General features: G+C 45.2%; 1 protein-coding gene across 1 annotated transcript in view; it reads right to left on the bottom strand.

Moving 5' to 3' along the window:
• Scarb2 (scavenger receptor class B member 2) overlaps positions 1 to 22,396 on the bottom strand; it is a 50,614-nt gene that overhangs the window by 4,581 nt on the left and 23,637 nt on the right. The window contains exons 3-10 of the mRNA XM_038349738.1: positions 11,853 to 12,000; positions 10,481 to 10,669; positions 9,788 to 9,879; positions 5,790 to 5,909; positions 4,999 to 5,168; positions 3,717 to 3,835; positions 2,358 to 2,431; positions 1,026 to 1,077 (exon numbers count right to left, since the gene is read on the bottom strand). Of these exons, the coding sequence (XP_038205666.1) occupies positions 1,026 to 1,077; positions 2,358 to 2,431; positions 3,717 to 3,835; positions 4,999 to 5,168; positions 5,790 to 5,909; positions 9,788 to 9,879; positions 10,481 to 10,669; positions 11,853 to 12,000 (964 nt within the window). The remainder of the gene's footprint in view (positions 1 to 1,025; positions 1,078 to 2,357; positions 2,432 to 3,716; positions 3,836 to 4,998; positions 5,169 to 5,789; positions 5,910 to 9,787; positions 9,880 to 10,480; positions 10,670 to 11,852; positions 12,001 to 22,396) is intronic.

Raw genomic sequence — 22,396 nt, 5'->3', positions numbered from 1 at the left:
TGGTGGTGGCAGCGGTGGTGTGTGTGTGTGTGGTGTCTGTGTGTGTGTGTGTGTGTGTGTATGTGTGTGTAAGATGGAAGTAAGAAGACAATTCTCGAGGTTGATCCCATTCCCCACCCTATGGGGGTTCTGGAGTCCAAACTCAAGTTTTTCAGCACTGACAGAAGGTACTTTTACCTGCTGAGCCATCTCATCTGCCCCTGACATGTGACTTTTACAGAAGGTGTCTGGAGCTGTCAGGGCTTCAGTGGAGGCAAAGGCTTTAGGGGACAGAGCTTGGGGTGCTTTTGTCACCTTTGTAGCTCGATTCTCACATAAGTGGCACCTTGGAAGGGTGTTATTCAACTGGTGCTCTTGAGACAGAAAATGTCCAAATAAACTCTCAGGTACAGACCTTTTCTGCAAGTATTAAAGAGAGCTTTTCTGGGGGCAGCACATATTTTAAAAAGTCCATTGAGGCTGGAGGGACGGCTCAGCAGTTAAGAGCGTCACTGCTCTTGAAGAGGACCTAGGTTCAGGTCAGAGAGCCCACATAGATCAGCTCACAGCACCCTGTAATTCTGCTTTGCGGGGGTCAGAGAGCCCACATAGATCAGCTCACAGCACCCTGTAATTCTGCTTTGCGGGGTCAGATTGTCTTCTGGACCCCGTGAGCACCTGTGTTTACACTCACACATGACACATGAACACACATAATTAAAAACAAATCTTGGCTAGGCAGTGGTGGTGCACGCCTTTAATCCCAGCACTCAGGAGGTAGAGGCAAGCAGATCTCTGTGAGTTTGAGGCCAATCTGGTCTACAAAGCTAATTCCAGGACATTCAGTGCTGTTACATAGAGAAACCCTGTCTCTAAAAACCAAAATAATAATAATAAATCTTTGTTTTTTTTTTTTTTTTTAAAAAAAAACACCTTTTCCTCTTTTCATAACTTAAATGGCACACCACCACAACAGTAGACATTATAACGGAAGTATCCCAAGCTTGGGCCGGTAAAACATACTTCTTCTCTTGTTCAGAACTTACCTCATTGAGATACATCACTGGGAAAACCATGGTCCTAATGTCTCCTGTTTCACTACAAAGAGAAAGATGGTATTATGTCACAGACATCCTCACGAAAACATCTCTCACCTGGAGAGACATGATCACACAAAAATTACAATACACTTAATCCACTCAGTCACCTAGATTTGACTGTGGACTTCTTGGTTAGCTTCGCAGACACATATAAATCAGAAGTCAAGACCACAACATTATCAGCCAGCCATGCAAAACTGCACGTCTATGTGGTATTTTATTAAAACATAAGGTATGGAATGCAATCATTCAAGGAGAACTGTTCAGCAAAGAAGACACGAGTTGCCACTTGGGCAGTTTCTAGGCCACCTTCACCTGCCTCTGCAACAAGAGCCCACTGACCACTGTTTGCCCATCCTGTACTCAGTGTTTGGGGCTTTGTTTTATCCAATTCTTGCAGCAGTCACACGCCGTGGCTCTCATTATGCAAGGGTAGGAAGAAGGGAGTCCTACTAATAGAGACTAGGTAATCTGCCTGAGATCACCAGGAGTGAGCAGTGGAACCGAGATTGTAATTCCATTTTGAGTCTGAGGGTCTAGCTCTTAACTACCATAATAAACTGTCTCAAAAATACACAGACAGGTGCCGGAAGACATCCCTGTAAACCATGTTTGCTTTAGAAGGAACTCATAACATGGGATTAAATCTGGAGAGTTCAATGGGGAAATCCACCATTATAGGCAGATGGATGGATAGATTAGATTGGACTAGACAGTAGGCAGATGGACGGATACATAGAGAGACAACGCGTGTGGTTTTATGTCCTCGAACTTGTGATCTGTCAGTCTCAATCTCCTGGGTAGCTGGAATCACAGGTCTATGCTGCCAGGCTCAGCAAGATTTTTGACCTTTTCAATACAGTGCAAGACCCTTACATTGATGGGATCTCCTATCACCTTAACGTTCTTTTCTGTGAATGAGAGCAAAGTACATATACATATCTGGTACTGTCTACATTAGTAACATATAGGAAACTCAATACCTATAGAAGGTTTGCCAAAATTATGTTTTTGATCAGTATTTTCTAAAATTTAAGAAAAATCCCACTGGCAAGTCTGGGCAGGAAGCTATACTCAGGAATTCTTACTAAGGAGTTGCTACAGTGAAATGTGGGAGAGAAAGGCTGGATTCAGCCTCCTGCAACTGTTCAGATGAGAACTTGTAGGGATAGACAAGCCAAGCCATTAGAAGTAGCTCTCATTGCTCCAATACCATGCCTACCCGAAAGTCATGAGGCAAACCCCACCTCTACCTCTGTAGGAAGAAATGACGCTTACACAAAGCCATCCAGTTTCTTAACATAGGTGTTGATTTGGAATCTCTTGGCTGCTCTTAAAATGATTCCAGTCAACTGCGGATAAAAAGAGAAAAAAATTAATAGTTTTTCCAGCTGCATTTTCAACAGAGTGTAACTCTGTGTGGTTCTGACCTACAGGGACCCACCGCCATATTTAGCAAGCACAGTAAACAAGGGAAGACTGGTCCCTGCAATGGAACCACAAGCACTAACTGTGCTGGGTGGACTGGGCTTTGTGGAGACTGAGAATCCCTGGGAATCTGCTAAAACACAGATTCTGATAGGCAGATCAGGGTGGAGCATGAAACGAGGCATTTCTAGTAGGTTCCCAGGATATTGCAAAGCATGGAACACCCCATCAGAGGCTACAAATTCCGTGTTGGGTATAGATATTTGGGCAGCTGTCCAGAGCTAAGAGGAGGATGACTTCCAAGTGCAGGGCTCCCCGTGCCAGAGTGCAGGAGGCATGGGGCAGCAGCCCCCGACAGGCACTGAGGGTACAGGAGTTCACCTATCCCTAGTGACAGGCCCCGCTGTTAGCCTGACGAGAGGGAACTAGATGGTGAATAGAGAAGAAGTACAGCCATGCCTGAGGCCTGGGCTGCAGCTTAGAAGGCACAGTGCTTGTGTAGCATGTGTGGAGCACATGAGAGCTCAGGCTGGCCTCGGACTTGTGAGCCTCCTGCCTCAACCTCCTCGGTAGCTGGGATCACAGGTCTGTGCTGCTGGGCTCAGAAAGATCTCTGACTCTTACACTGAAGGGATCCCCTATGACATTAACATTCTTTTCTCTGCACTCAAAGTATATATACACATATCTGGTACTGTCTACATTAACAATATATAGGACACTCAGTACCTATAGAAGCTTTGTCAAAAGCAAATGAAGCTAATATTTCCATTTAGATCTGTGTATTCTGAGCAGGGAATACACAATTCACCTGTAATTCTGAAGGTGAAAGGCATTTGTGTTCCTGACCAGTACATGGGTCCAGCCTCTGCTGTTTTTGGGGACTGAATTTGTACTGTTTTCATTTCATTTTATTTTTTTTTTATGCTGGATTGAACCTAGGGCCTCATGCAAGCTAAGTAAGTACTCCACCGCTGAGCTATATCCCCAGCCCTGGGGTTTTCCTTTGCTTTCTTTCTCTTCTTCTTTAAAGCAGGTTTACTAGTTTCTGTAGATTTGGTCCACGGAGTTAGGACTTCCCGTTACAGGCTACGAACACCGACCTCTTTCTGCCCTCTTAAGTATCCACAGAAGACAGTGTATCTCTTAATGCATTGGATTAATAGAACCCACACATACACAGTAAGACATGAGGAAGTGTGTACTCACAGGATTAATGTCTACAAATGTCTCATGTTCTTCCTTGTTTGGGCGCATGCCTTTTATGGCAGAAACGAACTTCTCATCAGCTTGGTAAAAGTGTGGGAAAGACATGATTATGGGTGCACCTGCGTGGTAAGGGACAGAGAAATGAATGGTGTTGATTTTAAATCTAAGGTGAATATATAGCTCCTGACCACAAAGTTGGTTCCTAAAGGAAAAGGAAAGCCATACCCAAGTGTACATCATCCTAGCACCCACAAGGCGGAGAGAGACGGATGGAGCATGATGCCAGCCTGAGCTACACAACAGGCCCCTGCCTCAAAGCAAACAAAACCAAGAGCAAAAACCAGAAGAAAAAAAAAAGGACACCTGTTAGGTAAGGCTCCGTGGGTAATTCTGCTGTGACATCTCACTGTTGAAATTAACCTCTGGGGCTGGAAGAGATGGCTCAGCAGTTAAGAGCACTGACTGCTCTTCCTGAGGACTACGGTTCGATTCTCAGCACCTACATGGCAGCTCACATGTGTCTGTGACTCCAGTTCTAGGGGATCTGACACCTTCACACAGGCATGCATGAAGGCAAAATCACCAACGCATATAAAATAAAAATTATATATAAGTGTAATATATGTATATATTATAATATGCATTATTTATAAATAACCTTTCAAGACAAAAAGACACCTTTTGTCAGCTGCAGCTTTGATGATTCTCTCTCATTCTTGGGAAGGAACATCGCTGAGGCATCAGGAAACAGAGAGGGAGAACAAAGCGCTTAAAAGGTAGACACACAAGCCTGAAGACCCGAGGGAGCTCTTGGGAGCTCACATAAAGGTGCAAAGGAAGAGCTGACTCCACTGAGTATCCTCGGAAGCCACATGTATGCTGTGGCATACATGTTCACCCATTCTATACACACCAATAATAATACAGCCAAATGAAAAAAAAAAAAAAAGAAACTCACGATAAGAGTTCAAAATCATTGGGAATCTTAGCCAAGGCATGTGCTACCAAAACTAGGAATTTAAATTGTTTGATAGGTATCATCATTGTCATCGTCCTTGTCATTATCCACACGGGGGTTAGCTATGGAGCCCAGGCTGGCCATGAGCTCGATATGGTCCTGCTTCTGCCACCTGGTGCTGGGATTGCAGGCATATTCCAAAACATTATCCTTGAAAGGCTGGGCTCGCACTGTATCTCAGGTTGGTGACAAGTTCTTTGTTGAACACCCCAAGTCTGTCTGCATCCTAGACACCTTAACCACAACCTCTCTAAAATTTCTTACCGTTCTTGCAGATGCTGACATTCAACACTCCTGAGTCCATGCAGTTTCCTTCAGGTATACAGAAGCCGGCGTTTTCGGAGGTATTGGCTAGAATTTCTGCAGGCACCTTATAGCGAAAAGCAGGCAGTCCCTCCACACTCTCAAAACCGCTGAAAGTTATATATACCGACCTGGTAGGAGGGATGAATACAAAGTCAATATAGGAATGCAGCTTACCGGTAGAATGCTTGCCTAGCACCCGTGAAACCCTGGGTTCAAATCCCAGCCCTGCACGAACAGGTGCGGTGGCTCACGTCTGTAATCGAAGCACCAGGGAGGGGGAAGGAGGAGGATGAGAAGGTCAAGGTCATCAGAGGCTACAGCAGGCATCTGGCAGGTTTAAAGCCAGCCTGAGATACATGAGCCCCTGACTCCAATAAATAAATGAGAGAGAGAGAGAGAGAGAGAGAGAGAGAGAGAGAGAGAGAGAGAGAGAGAGAGAGAGAGAGAGGAGAGGAGAAGAGAAGAGAAGAGAAGAGAAGAGAAGAGAAGAGAAGAGAAGAGAAGAGGGCAAAAAGAAGGAAAGAGAGGGGAAGGGAGGGGAGGGGAAAGAAGGGAAAGGAGGTAGAATGGTTAGATAATGTGCCCTGGGCCACACAGCTCCTAGTAATAGTGTTAAGACCCAATCAACAGCTACCTTGTGGAGCCCATGCTATGAGTCATTACGCATCATTCTCTCTCAGTGTACCTCCAGCATGTCACCAGTATGTGTAAATTCCCGTGTACGACACGTGCATGTTTAGAGCTCCTACCTGCAGAAGTCAGAGGGGAACACATAGAGGACTTCATCCTTGGTGATGAGGGGATGGAAAGAATCTCCATCCGTCCCGTTAATCATGTTGCACTCATCCGTGGTCCACCAGTCCAGCGACCTGCAGTTGATAAGCACAACGGAGAACAGAGATGATCGAGTCTGACTGTGGGATCTCTCAATGGGCAGGACCTTGCCAGGGCTAAGTGGGACTGGCTACCTCGGCATCTTACCCACAAGCAGGCAAGAACGTGCTAGGAACCAGAATATTGGAAAAAAAGTAGGCCCCAAACCAAAATTACGTTTGATAAAGATAATAGCCACAAATTCCTGTTTTCTTCCTCAAAAAAAAAAAAAAAAAAAAAAAAAAAAAAAAAAAAAAAACAAAAAAAAACTGCACCTCTCATAGGTGTTTAGAAATACTGATTTAGGGACCAGCAAGATGGCTCAGCGGATGATGACCCTGTCTGTAGGACTCATAACCACAGGCCAATCTCCGGACCTATGTAAAGGTAGAGGAGAAAAACCAAGGCCACAAAGCTGTCCTTTGACCTCTGTGTACACACTGGAGCACACTTGCTCCCCATCCCACATCATATACGAACACAAGAACAATAATAGAACTAACTGCTGGTTCACTTAAAGCAGTAACCCAAGTAGGCATTAGTAATAGCCTTGCTCATAGCTTGGCCTGGGACAGATAGACTTTGCACAGATATATCCCATTCTTTAATATGCATGGAAGACTATTAACTACTCTCTCAATAGTTCTTGCTTCCAAAAACAACAGACATGTCTAGGACAAGAAGAAATGCTAACTCTGAGTTGGCCTCACACACCGAAAGTACAATTGAGACAGCAAGCTTGACTAATGGTACACGTAGTGCCCTAAACGTTTACGATCCCTCCAGGTCATGAGAGGGGAACCCTGACGTAAGACTAGTGACCTTAGATTAGAGCGCAGGAACTGACTCGGCCCTTCCATCGTGTTTGACCTTAAAGCGAGAAGACGGCCTTGTAAGGAACAACACAACCCCGCCCTCATCAGAGCTGCAGGGACGTTGGTCCTAGGCTGCTCAGCACACAGAATTGTGAAGAGTAAATCACTGCTTTTTATAAGTCACATAGTCCGTGATAATTTGTTATAGCTGTCAGAATGGACTAAAACAGTCCAAACACAAAAGAAAGGAGAGGGCAAAACATAAACAGCAATTCTCCCAATTTAGGTCCGGATGCTATTCTCAGTTTCTGCCTTGAGGGCGTCTGCAGAGTGAAAATAGGAAATAAAGGATGATAAAATGTGGAAGGAAAACCTTCAGACTGCCCGTAGCACATTCAAAACACAAATGAACATCCTCCTAGACAAAAAGCTGGCAAGCATATAGTATTAAGTTGAGCTAAAATGATACTGTTCTGCTCGCTGGAAGCCAGGAGGAAGAAGCAGAGGTCAGTTTCTGCGTTAATAAGGATAGAGAGTGCTCCATCAGGGGCTTGAACCAGGGGCCAAGGAACAGAGATTCCCTGGTCATCAAAAGAGGTCAAAGAAAGCAACATCTACCTGCTGTGTTGGTTTTGGAGTTGTCCAAAGGTGGTGGCTGGGGGTAGGAAGACTCAGAAATGCTTTACCCAGAACCTGAACTAAGCTGTCTCTGGATTTCTCCCATGTCATGGTGGGAGGCACACCTTGTACACTGGTTCCAGACTACATGGAGGCCAACATAAGGAGAGATGAGGGGATAGACAGACCGACAGACAGACAGACACACACACACACACACACACACACACACACACACCCCAGACTAGCTTCCCAGCTGAAACAATTGTGCAAATCATTTTTCAATTCAAACTTAAAGGACAGAAAACCAAGTCACAAGGAAATGAATCCAGGCTAATTCCATAAACCTGTGCACAGTATCACATGTGAAACAGTAACTGTCTTAAAAATAACAGGGGCTAGGGGCACGAGAAATGGCTCAGGGTTTAAGACGCTGCTTTTTAAGAGGATCTGGGTTAGGGTCCCAGTATCACATCCAATGGTGGCTCACAACCCTCTGCACCTTAAGTTCCAGGGAATCGAATACCCTTGGGCCTCGTGGGCATCAGAACCACACATAGTGCACAGGCTCACATGCAGACAAAACAATCATACATATAAAATAAAATAAATGTTTTTTACATTAAAAAGCAATGGAGCTAGTGATAGCTTAGATCAGGTTCTGCTGTGAGGCTATTTCTGAGTCTTCCTACCCTCAGTCACCAGCTTTGGGCAACTTAGAAACCCACATAACAGGTAGATGTTGCTTTCTTTGCCCTCTTTTGATGAGCAGGGAATCTCTGTTCCTTGGACCCTGGTTCAAGCCCCTGGTGGAGCACTCTCTATCCTTATAGAAATCCCTTTGACTTATAAACATGAAGCTCTGATTTCCATTACCAATACCATAAAAAAGGAGGTAAGTGGGCGAAATATGAAAAGAAAAAAATGAAACAAAATCAAGATTGAAAAAAATAGAAAACCTGGATACAAAATATTTTTTGGAAAAAAATCAACAGGGGTAAACTCTAAACAGTGGCTGAAGAGAGAACCCATTAATTAGAAGATAGTTCCAGGGAATTTACATAAATACAAGATCATAAAATGAAAAGTTTAATAATTAAGACACGGAGACTGAGTTACGAGGACTTCAGAGTCCAGGAGGTAGGGAAATGGGACTGAGGTCGTCAAACATTAGTCAGTACTTTAGTAACTCTGGACTCCACTTGGCTGGGCTACACACTTCTCCACACAATCACCAAGCAACCTGTTGGCCACCTAGGACCCTGACTTGCACCAGGCTTCACTTAAGCAACGAGAATAAGTTACTTCAAAACCAACCCATTAATAATACCTTGTTTCCATTCCAATGCATTATGGACAGGGTGTTGACCTGGTCCTAAGGGCGAGTTTGGGGAGAATTTCCTAATTCTTTTCTTATGCCGAGGTAGAGTTGGGCTTACATATAATTACAATCAGACACATCATGGGATGGGACATGAGAAAAGAAAAGGTCATAAAATAATCTGTCAATCAAGATAAAAAAAAAAGCAAACCAAACCAAAACCAAAACACATACTATGATCCTTAGCAATCATACTACTTCTTGAACCAAAAAAAGAGTCCCAAACAATAATCTGGGCTCTTGAGTGCCTTTACTCGTGTGGCCTGGGTTTCTCAACATCATTTCATTTTGATCTGCCTAGCATTTTGCTTTGAATAAAGTCCCCTTGCTGCTTTGCAAATCTACACATGCTTATTTCAATGCTTCGAGTAAGAACCTGGATTCACTTGGCCTAAAACCCAAGCACCTGTAGCAAGACTTGGGCATGTACCAGTCAGGTGAGTAGATAATTCCACCTGTAGCAAGATGTTGGCACATACCAACCAGTCAGGTGAATAGATTAATCCCGTGTGCTGGGATTAAAGGCATGCGCCACCACCTCCTGGCTTGGTAATAAAATTTTTAAATTTGAAACATTATAATACTAAACTCAAATAAATTTCCTCTTTAGAAAAATAATATAAATAGTCCATACTCATGAAGTTAAAAGCGAGGCGGGCTGCCCCCTTCCACCAGAGAGCCCTGGCCTGAACGTGCTTGACCGCGGCTACCACACGTTACCCCACAACTACCAAAGAAAAGCACGCTCCATGGCTTCTACTTCACCTCTGCTTGCAGTAAGCCTACAAACCATCAATTTCATTAGTTCTCGAGGAATCTTAACCCTCATCGTGATTTTTTAAAGTAATAATTTTAAGAACATTTCTATTTTTATCTAAAAGGTAAACACCAACTTCTCTTTCATTGCTGGGATCAAATTCAGATCGCGTGTGTGGCAGGCAGGTGCTCTACCATCAAGCAATATCTCCATTATTAAATTGGGGGGGAGGGAGGCATATTCTGTTGAAATGGAAAACAGAAACAAAGCTCACTAGATCACTAGACATCTCATTAGACTCACGTTTTCCCGTTCCACTCCACGATCTTTGTAAAGTTGAGGTAGTTGTCTTCTCCAGTCAGGAAAACATAGTCTCCGTCATTAGTGCCATTTTTCTGAAAATAAGTGAACGTCACAATTTTTAAAATGATAAAATATAAGTGATAAAGCAACAACAACCTTTTGAAATACTGTGATGCTCCAAACACCCCGTGAAAGCCGTGCTCCGTGAGGTGGGGCATTCTGGGGAACATGTATTTGGGCTGCTCTCCCAGAATGAAGAGAGCAGTGTGGCGAGACTTGACCTCCAGACCCATTCTCCCACAGTAGGATTTAAAACTTGCTTATAATTCTGTTTGAACGGCCTCTAAGTTTCTGAACACTTAAGGCTCGCCCTCTACAGGAGAGGAAGTGAACCGCTACTGTTTCATGCACTGAGAGTGAGACTTTGGACAGTCACGAGTCAGCAGACGAGCAAACCCTAACTTAACGCTCTATTCCTGCGTTAATTTTTATCTGTCACAAACTTTTTGTTCAGTTTCTCCCTCCCCCCTTCCCCCAAACCACTGTCTTATTTTTCACAGACTTTTTAAAAATATTTAGAACCCTGGTCAATGTTGGTCTTCACCTAGAAGAAAGCCAGCCTCAAGATGTACTCTGTCTTGGGCACCCTCTGCCCACTGTGAGCTGAAGAGAAGTTTTAGGAGGAAAACTTACACCATAGAACAGGCCAAAGTTCGGGGAGATGTCAGGTCGGAAAATGTGGACGAGGGACAAGATCTCATCTTTGTAGCCCCAGAGCAACTCGTGCACGGAGTGAGTCACAAACAGCTTCTGCTGGTAGGTTTTCAGCATGGCCTCGATGATCTCCTTGAGGAGGGGCAGCTGGGCCAGTTCCACAACGGTCTGCGGAGCAGAGGCGGGTTAACCAGTGTTCCCTCCGAAACACCTACCTGCCTCTCTTCCCGCTCCTCAGAGGAATGGGCCAGAAACTGAGACCTAAAGGTTTGAGACTACACAGAAAATCCAACCGGTGACCTACTTGTCAGTGTGGAGTAAGAGCTTGTGTGTTTGTGTGTGTGTAGACTTCATGACCTTGCACATGGAAGACAAATGCTCTTCCATTGATCTCTATCCTAAGCCCCAGCCCCCTTTTGTAAATTTTGAGATGGTCTCACTAAATTGCCCAGGCTAACCTTGATCTGACTCGAACCCAGTCTGGGTTTTCCAGTCCTCCAGTTTTTGCCTCAGAAAGAAGCTGGGATTACAGTGAATTTAGAATTCTCATTAGCAGGAATGAGATCATATAAACACACAGGGACCTTTGACCACAAGGTGGCACCACGTCCCCTGGAGTTGACTGGTGGCTGAGTTTTTAAACTACATTCAGCAGCAGGACAAGGCAAGATTTAGGATCTGTGCTCTTTAAGGTCCTGGGTCCTCCATCAGTGTCAAGGGGCAGTCACTTGAGTGTGGGAGCCTCAGAGGAGGTCGGTGCAGGGGACTAAGAAAGCTCCCTGGCGGGCTTGGGATGTGGCTCGCAGGGTAAAGCAGTCCCTTGCCGACCCCCCCGCCCCCACCAGATCATTCAGGAAGCCCAGAATTTTTGATCCCTAGCACCACATTAAAAAACAAAAAAAGGTGGTAGGTCAGCCTGGACATAAAGGAAAAATCCCAGAGACCTATCTTTGAATGACTTTTGAAATGGCCTTGTTTTACAGACCTCAGAAAAAAAGTCTACATCTATATACTTAACAAAAGTACGTATACATGAAAGGCTGGCTAGGCACTGCTGCTCGAGTGTGCCTGTAATTCAAACATTGGGCAGATAAAAAATTGCTGCAGCAAGCAGGGGGCCAGGAGGGCTGTGTGTCCATCGTTTGTGTCTGGTTTGTCTGTCTGTCTGTTTGTTTGTTTTTGGTGCCACTGGAGTTAAATTCAGGAACTCACCATGCTAAGCAAGATGAGCCCACCCTGTAATATCTACATTTTATCATAAAATAATAGCTTTTGAATTACATAGAATCTTATCAGGCTTGCCATCTTCCTCCCACAAACCCACCATAATGATACCACAAGGCCTACTTACCAACAGAGGAATATTTATTGTTCTAATCAAGTCAACGTTAGGGTCGCCAACAGATTGGTTTCGTTCAAAAACATATGCCTTGTTGCTGACAGCAGATATGGTCGTTCCATTCTCTCCAAACTGGATGTTTGCCTTGTTCCTGAGTTCCCTAAACAAACGAACAAACAAATGAAACATTATTTGAAAATTGATACCACATTAACAAACAAGACCTTTCCCTCCACTCAGTATTAAAGTTACATTTTATCAATATAACATTTCTAATAAAATGACTATTTACATAGGCTGTTGATACTCAGCCCTTAAAAACTACAGATCAAAGGCAAGATGCTGAAGTGGGGGAGGTCTAGGAATCACTTCTCAAAATCCATTGTTCCCATTTTTTTTCTTCCCAGAATCAGGGAGATGAACTCTTTTCTGAATTACAACTTGGTCCTGAAATATTTTCAGTTCAGTTCACAGGTTCAATTTGTTTCAGTCTATATACTGACGGCTTTGGTTCCAACTTGAATTTAATTGTAAATTTATATTAAAAATTGAGATCACAGTTTGGTGGTGGTGGCATACACCTTTAATCACAGCACTCGGGAGGCAGAGGCAGACGGATCTCTGTAAGTTTGAGGCCAGCCTGGTCTACAAAGCAAGTTCTAGGACAGCCAGAGCTGTTACACAGAGAAACCCTGTCTCAAAACAAATAAACAAACAACAAAAAAAAACCCCATTGAGCTAGATGTGTTTGTTGGCACATGTCTGCAATCCCAGCACTCAAGAGGCTGAGGCAGGAGGATCACTGACAAGTTTAAGGCCAGCCTGGTCTACACAGTAGCAACACTGTCTCAAAAAGTTAAAAACAAAAGCAAAAACAGTGAGACCTAAGGGACTGAGGGTATAATTGCAATGGATGGTGGGTAGGCCAGAGAGAGACAGACAGACAGACAGACTGAAGGAGACAGAGAGATGAAGAAATGAACTGGGGCCAGCATAGTAAATTGGAGCTTATTCCCGTTTCTGTGCATAATCCAGCTTAGTTCAAGTGAGCTCCTCAAAATGAGGCATTATGAAATCTCTTAGAAAGGGGCTGGTACACAGTATATTAGGTAAGAATTGCTGACATTGGTAATTGCTTCTAAGGAGCCAGGGGAGAAGGGAGTGGGCAGGGCCTGGTACAGGGGCCTAAAGTGAAGGCGAACTCACCAAAGGTGTGAAATGCAAGATGTATGTATCAAAGGCAGTCAAGATAAAATAATATTTTAATGCAATGTTTATTTTTTTTTCTAAATTTGGTGGAGCTTTTTGTTTTGTTTTGTTTAAGATGGGATTTTACTCTGTCGCCCATGCTGGCCTCTAACTAGGGGCAATTCTGTGTCAAGCTCCCAAGTGCCAAGATTACAGGCACGCACCATTACATCTAGCTAGAAAATCTTTAGTTCCATATGTAGTTAACAAAATGTCATCTAAGTGTCTATAATAACATACAGGTTAGAAGACCCCAGTAGCTGGGCCACGACCACTTCAGACCATGGCATTTTGGGGGGATTTTTTCCACCCATCTGCCTATCTGTGGAGTCTGCTAACTTGCTTTAGGCACTCAGCTATAAACCTCTGAGTGAAATCATTTAGATTGTGAAGGAATTGCCACATAACCTACAGTAAAATGGCAAGCAAGGTGATGTAACAAAACAACAGAAACAATCCTGCCATGTAGCTCTGGTTGGTCTGGAACTCACTATATAGATCAGGCTGTCCTCAAACTTGTGGTGACTCTCCTGCCTCTGCCTTCTGAGAAACTTGGATTACAGTTCTGCACTCTCGGGCCTAATACTTTCTAGATTTAAAATAAGAAAAGATAAGAAAATAATAAAAGCACATATAATAAACAGGCATTCACAAGAATAGAACAGACAAGTCTTCAAATGTTCTATAGCACCAAGCTCTGCGCTGTACGGTTAGCATGAAGATCTGACCCTTGCACGGCCCTTCACAGGGCTGACTAACAAATGTCAGCGGGGTGTAACCAATGAATGCTCTAACACAGGCCAAATTTAAATAATCACGAGAGAGAAAACAATCGCATGTCTTCTAGGAATATATAATACATCAGGTGGATCAATGTTCAAACACATTGACGCTTGACGTCCAGAAGTCTGCAGTGACTTCAGCTGTCATCTGAGTTCCAGCCCCCTGTCTTCTGGTGGCAGTCTGATTTCCTTTTCTCTGTCCTGGACTACTCAGGGTGCTCAGGGCCTGAGTGTAGCAGCTCTTAGGCCTCTCCATCTGGACCACAGTGCTTCAACAGCCCCCGCCCCAGCCGGAGGCCCAGCATCCTCCTGGTAGGGCCCATGGGATCTGATAAAGCACACACTCCAATGACTTAGATATTTAGCTTATTGGGGGAGGGCTGTTTGGTTTTGTTATTTGAGGCAAGGGTTCCCTACATGGGCCAGGCTGTCCTTGAAGCAGCCTTCTAAGTACTGGGGTTCCTGGGGTGTCCCACCAGGCCTGGCTTGTAGCATGCATCTTTCAACCTGCCCTTTCTCATAAGCTGTTCCTTTCCTCTCTGTTAGTCTACGTTACAGCCTTCGAGCAGGTTCTCCTGACTCCCACGGAACAGGTCCAACCTTGCTTGAGATCAAGCATTCCTCCTCCGGAGATCACATCTTAGTCACTGTGGCTGAGCAAAAAATTTGGGGACCAAGCAGGCTTAAAGTCTTGGTCACCTGACCTCATATCCCTAGAAGTTAATTCAAAGTGACTGTTAGAAGACAGAGAAAGGCAGGAAATTTCCAAGTCAAACACTTGTTCAGCCAAAGCTGGTTCCTACACGGAAGGCTCCATGGAGACCCCTCCTGATTGTTCCCATGTTAAGGTCAAGCATAGACCACAGGGGATTTGGTGGTGGTAGTATCGGAGCACCCACGCTGACCCACATCCCACTGAGGAAGCAGAACAGTGGCCAAATAATCAACAATTTGAAAGCAAAGAAGGCAGGTCCAGGGAGCTGAAACCGTCACTCAGATCATCCTAAAAGTCTAGGGGCCAATGTGGTCATTACCTAATGTCAAAATCAGGGTCTTTGCTAAGCATATTTTGTTTATTTGTTTTCTTCTCTCAAGAGTTAGTTCATGAACCTAAAGGCCTGAATAATCTCAAGGCTAAGGCCTGCTTCATGTGTGTTTATGTATGTAATATGGACTGAAGAGATAGCATGTTGTCTTTATTGTTTACCCTGTGGAAATCTGATGGCTAAGGGGCAACTGAGGACAAAGATGCCAATCAATTCAGGCCTGCGCCCTGACTTGGTTTCTTAATAAAGTTCCGCAGGTCAAAGCCAAGGTTTTCCAATATCATCCCTGGGGGACGCTGACCAGGTCAGTCAACTCACTGCAACTTCACGACTTCCTTAGCTACGTGGAGTCCTCCACCCACCACCCTATGGCATCACTGACTCGTGGCCTTTACAGAATGCTGTACATGAAGAAAAGACAGTAAGACATCGGGAGAGAGGGCGAGGAGGAGGAGGTGGGAAGCCTTCCTCTTAAAACAGCATGTAATTGGCCAAAGACAGCAAAATTTTTGCTCTGGCCATGCTCAGACAGACAGTTAGAAGGGCTTTTGACAATATCAACAAACCTGCTCAGCAACACACTGTGTATCTGCACACATAAGTGCATGCCAGCCACCAGCAGCGCAACAAGTCAACGTGAAACAGTGAAGTTGCTGGTAAACTGCAGGCGACAGGAAGAAGGGATCAGATTACTGTCAATCACATTAGAGGAGACCTAAGAGCTATCTAGAAACACAGCATCTTTTTTTTTTTTTTTTTTTTTTTTTTTTTGGTTTTTCGAGACAGGGTTTCTCTGCAGCTTTTTTAGAGGAAACACAGCATCTTAAAACAGAAACAAAAGCAATCTTGGGCCTAGACAGTGAATCAAGAAATTGTATTTCCAATTGCCAGGTACCAGTGCCCTGTTCTTCAGTAGATGATGATAACCTCATACTATAGTTTAATGTTAATCACCATGATGGAGCTAGTTGTGGAAAAAAAAGAAAGATAGAGAGGGAGGGAGGGAGGGAGGGAGGGGGAGAGAGAGAGAGAGAGAGAGCGCTAGGACTAGGAGCCACATCTATAGTCCCTGCTCTGGGGAGGCTGAGGCAGAAGATTTCAAGTTTGAAGCTATATGGTGAGACTTGTCTCAGAAAGAAAGGAAGGGGAGGGAGGAGGGAGAGGAGAAAGAGACTGGATGAAAAGCTTGATTTTTCCATGTAATCTCAGCACTGGGGAGGCTGAGGCAGGAGGATTACTTTAACCTAAGAATCCAAAAGTTTCAGAATAGCCTGGGCTCTGTTAAAAACAGAGCCAAACCAAAAACCAAAGCTCTGTTAAAAACAACATCAAAAACCAAAGAAAGGAGGAGGAAGAAAAGAAAGAAGCCTGGTACCACTGGTGGCTTCCACTTGAGGTCTCTGGATGGAGAGACTGAACCAGGATTGCCGTAAATTCAAGGTCAGCCTAGAATTCACAGTAAATTCCAGGTCAGCCTGGGCTGTCTCTAAAGCGAAGAAAAGGAGGATTTGATCTATACTCCGTAAACTATTGTATCACAGTAAACAGGGGCAGCATCACCCTCCCCTCCCCCACTGAGCCCTCCAGGCCTCCTGGCACTTGTGGGCAAGAGTCAGCTGCCCTGGCTGGGAGGAGCTGCTCACACCTTTAATCCCAGCACTCATGAGACAGAAGCAGCCAGATCTCTGTGAGTTAGAGGCCTGCCAGATCTACAGAGTGAGCTCCAGGATAGCCAGGGCTACACAGTAAGACCCTATCTTGACCGGCAAGAAGGGAACTCACTGCAGCATTCTGTCAGCTCAGTCACAAGTGGCATCAGATCTACTGAAGACTGCACAAAGCAAACATAGGCAAATAGGCTCCACCAAGAAGCCTGACGACGCCCTGAAAAGCCATGTTTATCTCCAAACCCAGATCTCAGGGCGCTAAGCCAACCTGCATTTGCAGCCCGTTCATAACAGCCATTCATTCTCAGGACCTGGTTCTTCTCAAATCTACCCCCGACCTCCCCTGACTGGGTCTTGTGGTTCCGCCTGAGCTACTCACATCCTCCAGACTTAATCGATTTCTCCACTTGCGTCCTATGGATCCTAAACTGCGACTGAGAGTCTCTCCTTCCATGTGTATTCAGACTCTGGATATTCAAGATGAAACAGCCTGAATGAAATTTGAAATGTTTGCCCTGGCGATGCTGAAGCATGCATGGGCAGCCCGTATATGGCCGTTCTGTTGAACTTGTCCATATAGGGTTTCATGGTCTAAGGTGATGGGGATGACTGACCAGGTCTCTTCTTCAAGAGGGCGCCAGATCTCATTACAGATGGGTGTGAGCCACCATGTGGTTGCTGGGAATTGAACTCAGGACCTTTGGAAGAGCAGGCAGTGCTGTTAACCACTGAGCCATCTCTCTAGCCCCTGTTTTTCACAGGCCTTCCAGTATATCAAGAAATCAGATACATATAGTCACTTTTGGGTATATTTGTATGTGTGTGTGTTTGTTCCTGGGGGCCAGAGGCTGATGTTGAGTCTCTTTCTCAATCATTCTTCTTTTATGTATTAAGGCAGGGTCTCTCACTTGAACCCAGAGCTTGCCACACTAGCCAGCTCTTCCCGGATACTGCCCATCTCCACTGCCTACCACCAGGATTACAAGATGGCTGCTATGCTTACCCGGTGTTTGAGTGGGTGGTGGGGAATCTGAACTCTGGTCTTCAGGCTCATGTGGCAAGTACATTGCTCACTGGACCGTCTCCCCTGCCTTGCTTCTCAGACAAGGTTTCATATAGCCAAGGTTGACCTCAAATTCTCTATACTTCAGCCCAACCCTGAACTTCCCATCCTCCTACCCGCAGCTTCCTAGTGCTGGGATTGCAGACACGCACCACCGCGCTGGTCCGACACAGCGCTGAGGACTGAAGCAAGGCGAGCGCCCTACACCTGAGCTGTATCACCAGCCCCTAGATGTAAGTATCAAAATGCCTTTCGTCACTGTTGCAACGGGCACGCATGCCATGGAGAGAGCATTTCGGGTCAGAACAAGTCTCAGGAGAAATGGGCACGCTCAGCAGGAGGGGTGTCCTCACTCCCGACTGAGACGTTGCAGTACGCCAGCCCAGCGTACGCCAGCTTACGACGGTGTTGGGGGAGGAGGCTTACAGATGACTGAAGCGTGGTGAGAACTGAGCTGGGGTTTGGCAGCTATGAGACACTTATTGTGCTCCCAGAGAACTGGAAAGTCAACTCTGCCCTTGAGCGAGGTTGCCTGAGGTTTCCTGTAAAGCGCCTTCCCTGACAAAAGGGAACAGAAACCAGAGGAAAGGTTAAGGGGCTTGTGTTTAGGCCTTTACTTTTTTTTTTTCAAAGATTTCATTTACTTTTATTTTATGTGTCTGTGTGTTTTGCCTGCTCATATGTCTGTGCACCATGAGCAATGCTTGCAGGGGTCAGAAGAGAACCCTGGATCTGCTTAGGACTAGAGTTACAGGTGACTGTGAGCTCCCGTGTGGATGCTGGGACTCAAACATGGGTCCTCTGCAAGAGCAACAAATGCTCTTAGCCACTGAGCCATCCCTCCAGCCTCTATTTGTTGGGGACTGCAGACCACCAGACCCTGAATTTCTTGTAAAACAACTTGTTTTCCTCTCCTCTGAGCAGCCCGCAGCTGCTCTGAGCACAAGATCCTGATGGCAGGGGAGAGGGTTCTGATGAGTCTGCAGCTGAAAGATCCTGAGAGCTGGGGCATGGCCAGAGCCCTGTATAAGCTGCCCCTAAGCACAATAAAGTGGGCATTCCTGGCATTCTTGTCTCACAGATGTCCCCGTGGCCCTGTCTGTCTGTCTGTCTCTGTCTGTGTGTAAATGTTTTTAAATTTTCAGCCTAGTTCCCATAGCACATAGAGTGAACAACACTGAACAGTGGTTTTACATCTATTTAGTCCTTTTGTTGACTATCATTTTGATTGAGACAGGGTCTCGCTATGTATCACAGCTTGAACTTACAGCCGTCCTCCTGCCTCAGTTTCCCACGTGCTGCCATTCCAAGGGTGAACCACTGCATCCAGCCTGAGGGAGCACCTCATGAAACCAGAGTATTAGGGAAGGAAAGCACCCCTTGCAAAGGGTTGAATGGGGTGTGGGGAGTGGTTCCGGAAAGAACCAGCTGTTGCAAGTCTGTTTATCAATGCCTTAATTGGGAAGAGCATGAAAATTATGTTCTGTGCTTGTCTTAGTCAGGGTTTCTATCACTGTCAAGAGACACCATGACCATGACAACTCTTATAAAGGTACACATGCAATCAAGGTATCAGAGGTTTTGGCAGCATGCAGGCAGACAGGGTGTTGGAGAAGGAGCTGAGAGTCCTTATATCTTGACTCACAGGCAACAGGAAGTGGTCTGTCTCACTGGAAGTAGCTTGAGCATAGGAGACCTTAAAGCCAGCCCTCACAGTGACACATCCTCCATCAAAGCCACACAAACTCTAAAAAGCCACATCTCCTAATACTGCCTTGGGTGTGAGAATTTTGCTATACTTCCCAGTCCAACATGAAGAAGCAACTGTGCTTCGTTGCAGTTAGCTGTAATTTTGCAGAAAGTTACATGTGGGCCAAGATTCAGACAGTTGGTTATCGTAGAAGATAGGCACATCTTATCATCCTGACTTTTCCTTCTAGCTTTTGTTAGTGCTGGGCCAGGAAGATGGGACATTTATCTTTCAGCTTTTGTTAGCTCAGGCATAGGAAGAATAGTTAATTATATTTAGTGATGTGGCCCAGTATAAGGCCCTCAGCTGCTCCTCAGGTTCATTTTAACTGAGCAATGTCAAGCAGGCTGAGGACTGCATACTGATGAGTTAGCATTCCAAAACTGTAGACCACATCTATTGAGACTTGCCCTGCTTGTCAGTCCTAACAGCAAACACTCAAAATGTGGTTAGAGGGGGAAGGGGTGGATCTCGGTGGCAAAGCATTTGCCTAGCAGGCTGAAACTCAGTTACCAGCTGGTGGGGTAGTGACAAGGGGCCAATCTAGGACACACTGCTTAGATTAAATGAAACATATAGAGGCTGGAGTTACAGCCCAGAGGTAGGGTGTTTACATAGCAAGCCCAAAGTCCTGTTAGATTCAAACACCAGCACCCTGCCCACCCTGGCAAAAAAAAAACAAAAAACAAAAAACAAAAAAAAACGAAATATATATCAATCAAAAATGCACATGGGATTTGAAAGACTAGGTATGAAAAAGGAAGACATGGAAGGGCAATAATTCTGGATGTAGACATCATGTTTGTTAAGTTTCAAACCCAGGGCAGAGGCTATAGTGCCTATTTAACGTATCAAAGCAGCATGGCCGCCAGGTTCTCCCAGCATCCTTCAGTGCCTATCTGTTACAGGGTCTGGCTGGCAAACCCCTTCCTCCACCCAGAACTCTCCAACCCAGAGGCTGGGCTGCCTTTCCCCAGAGGCTCTTCCCTATAGAATCCAGACATTTTGGTTACCTGCTCCTTTTGTAGCTTTGGCCTCCTGGCTGCTGCATCTGATATTCCTCTTTCCCCTCTCTCTCTGCCCCCTCCTCCCCACACAGCCCGGCTCAGTCTGGTCTGGACTCTTCTCCCAGATGTCCCTGCCTCTGCCTTTCATCTACAATAAACTTTCTCTTCCACTATACTAGGGACAGCCATCTCTTTCCTTTCCTTTTTATTTCTTTTTTTTTTCATTCAATGCTGAAATATATTTGGGGATCTATTGTGGCAAATGAAATATGAACATTTTTATCTGTTTCTTTTTACTTTGCTAGATGCAGCTACTAGGAAAAGCTTAAGTCACTTGTGTGATTCATAATAAATTTATTAGGAAGCTCTAATTGGAGAATAAGATATTTTTCTTTTTTTCTTTCTTTTCTTTTAGTTTCTTTTTCCTTTCTTTCTTTCTTTTCTTTTCTTTTCTTTTTTCTTTTTTTTGAGAGATGGTCTCACTCTGTAATCCAGACTGGACTTGTGGCAAGTCTCCTGCCTGAGTCTCCCTAGTGCTGGGATTGCTGGCATGTGTTGAAACACCTGGCTCAGAATATAAACTTCCAAGCTAAGAGCAAGGCTATGATTTGGTTATGTGTCCCTGGAGGCCTATTAAGGCTGGTTTCTCCACAATGGCACTACTGGGAGAAGGTGGAGACTTTAAGCAGGAAGGCAAGGGGGAGGCAGGCAGGTCATCCTGGCTCATCGGCCTTTGAAGAGAATGAGACCCAGCCCCTTCCTCTTGTGCTGCAGTCACCGTAGGCCCAGAAGCAATGGGGCCAAGCAATCCTCTCAGAGACCGCCCAAGGTTTGAGTCAAAAGAAACCTTGTTTCTCTACAGTGGTTGTTTTAAAGCTGAAAGAACATGAGTGTCCAAAACAAAAATAAAAATAAAAATAAACCTCTACAGACATCAAGGTAACACAGGGAGAGTCACTAAGACCCCAAGCAGGGAAGTGAAGGAAACAGCTGATAATGCCCTAGGGAAAGTCACTCTGGCAATAGAGAAAACACGTGTGTGTGTGTGTGTGTGTGTGTGTGTGTGTGTGTGTGTGTGTAAAGGGATTAACTCTCCCACTTTCTCAGCTGCTCTTAGGTTCCAGTTCTCTGAGAAGGGCAAACAGGTGTCTTTTGCAACAAAAGAACACTTATCTACAAGGCTCGTACATTCTGGGCCCAGGGAGAAAACAAATGCAGGAGCCAAAGTCGGCCTCCCAGCATCTCAAGGACAAACCCAGCAGTCCCCTTCGGAAACACGGCCAAGCTTGTGCAGATGTGTCCAAAAAAAAAAAGACAAGACTAAATAAACCTCAACCGGAAATATACAAATGTAGCTGCTGCTTGTTTAACCAATCGTGTGGCTGTCCCCAAAACTCCCCTTAATTGTGTTTAAACCTCTCGGGTTGTCGCCACTTTGTACAGAAGGACCCCCACATGCTTGCTGGTATAACAAACGCTGTTTGTTCTTGCATACCATTTGAGTCTGGGGTCTTCCTTCAGCGTTTCCTCAGATCCTACAAGGGGAAGGTGACCAGTAGGAGGCACCAGCACATTCCAGCTCTACAGCATCTGCTCTCTGGGTGCTGTTATGTTTTCATGAGTTTTTGTTGCTGTTTGTTTTGATTTTTGTATTTTCTGTTTCTTTGAAATGCTCTTGCTACATAGCCCAGGTTGGCCTCCATCTCTTGACCCTCCGGCCTCTGTCTCCCAGGTGATCTCAGGGGTCCTTCACGTACTGTGCCTGACAGTGCCTATAGGCATCTACAGTTAACCCTCTCCACGCTGCCTCACATCAGCTCCTTGCTGGCAGTGTCGAGCATCAGGACTTGCGCATGGCAGGCAAAGCACTGTCCCGCTGAGTTATCTCCTCAATATCTTTGGCTTTTTATTTTGAGACAGAATCTCACTGAGTTGTCTAGGCCGACCTTATACTGATGTTCAAATCCTTTAAATAAAAGGGTCCAGGGTTGGC

This window comes from Arvicola amphibius, chromosome 1, assembly GCF_903992535.2.
Source record: "Arvicola amphibius chromosome 1, mArvAmp1.2, whole genome shotgun sequence".
Lineage (NCBI taxonomy): Eukaryota > Metazoa > Chordata > Mammalia > Rodentia > Cricetidae > Arvicola > Arvicola amphibius.
The sequence above is the reverse complement of the archived record's forward strand: the minus strand, read 5'-3'. Positions and strand labels throughout refer to the sequence as shown.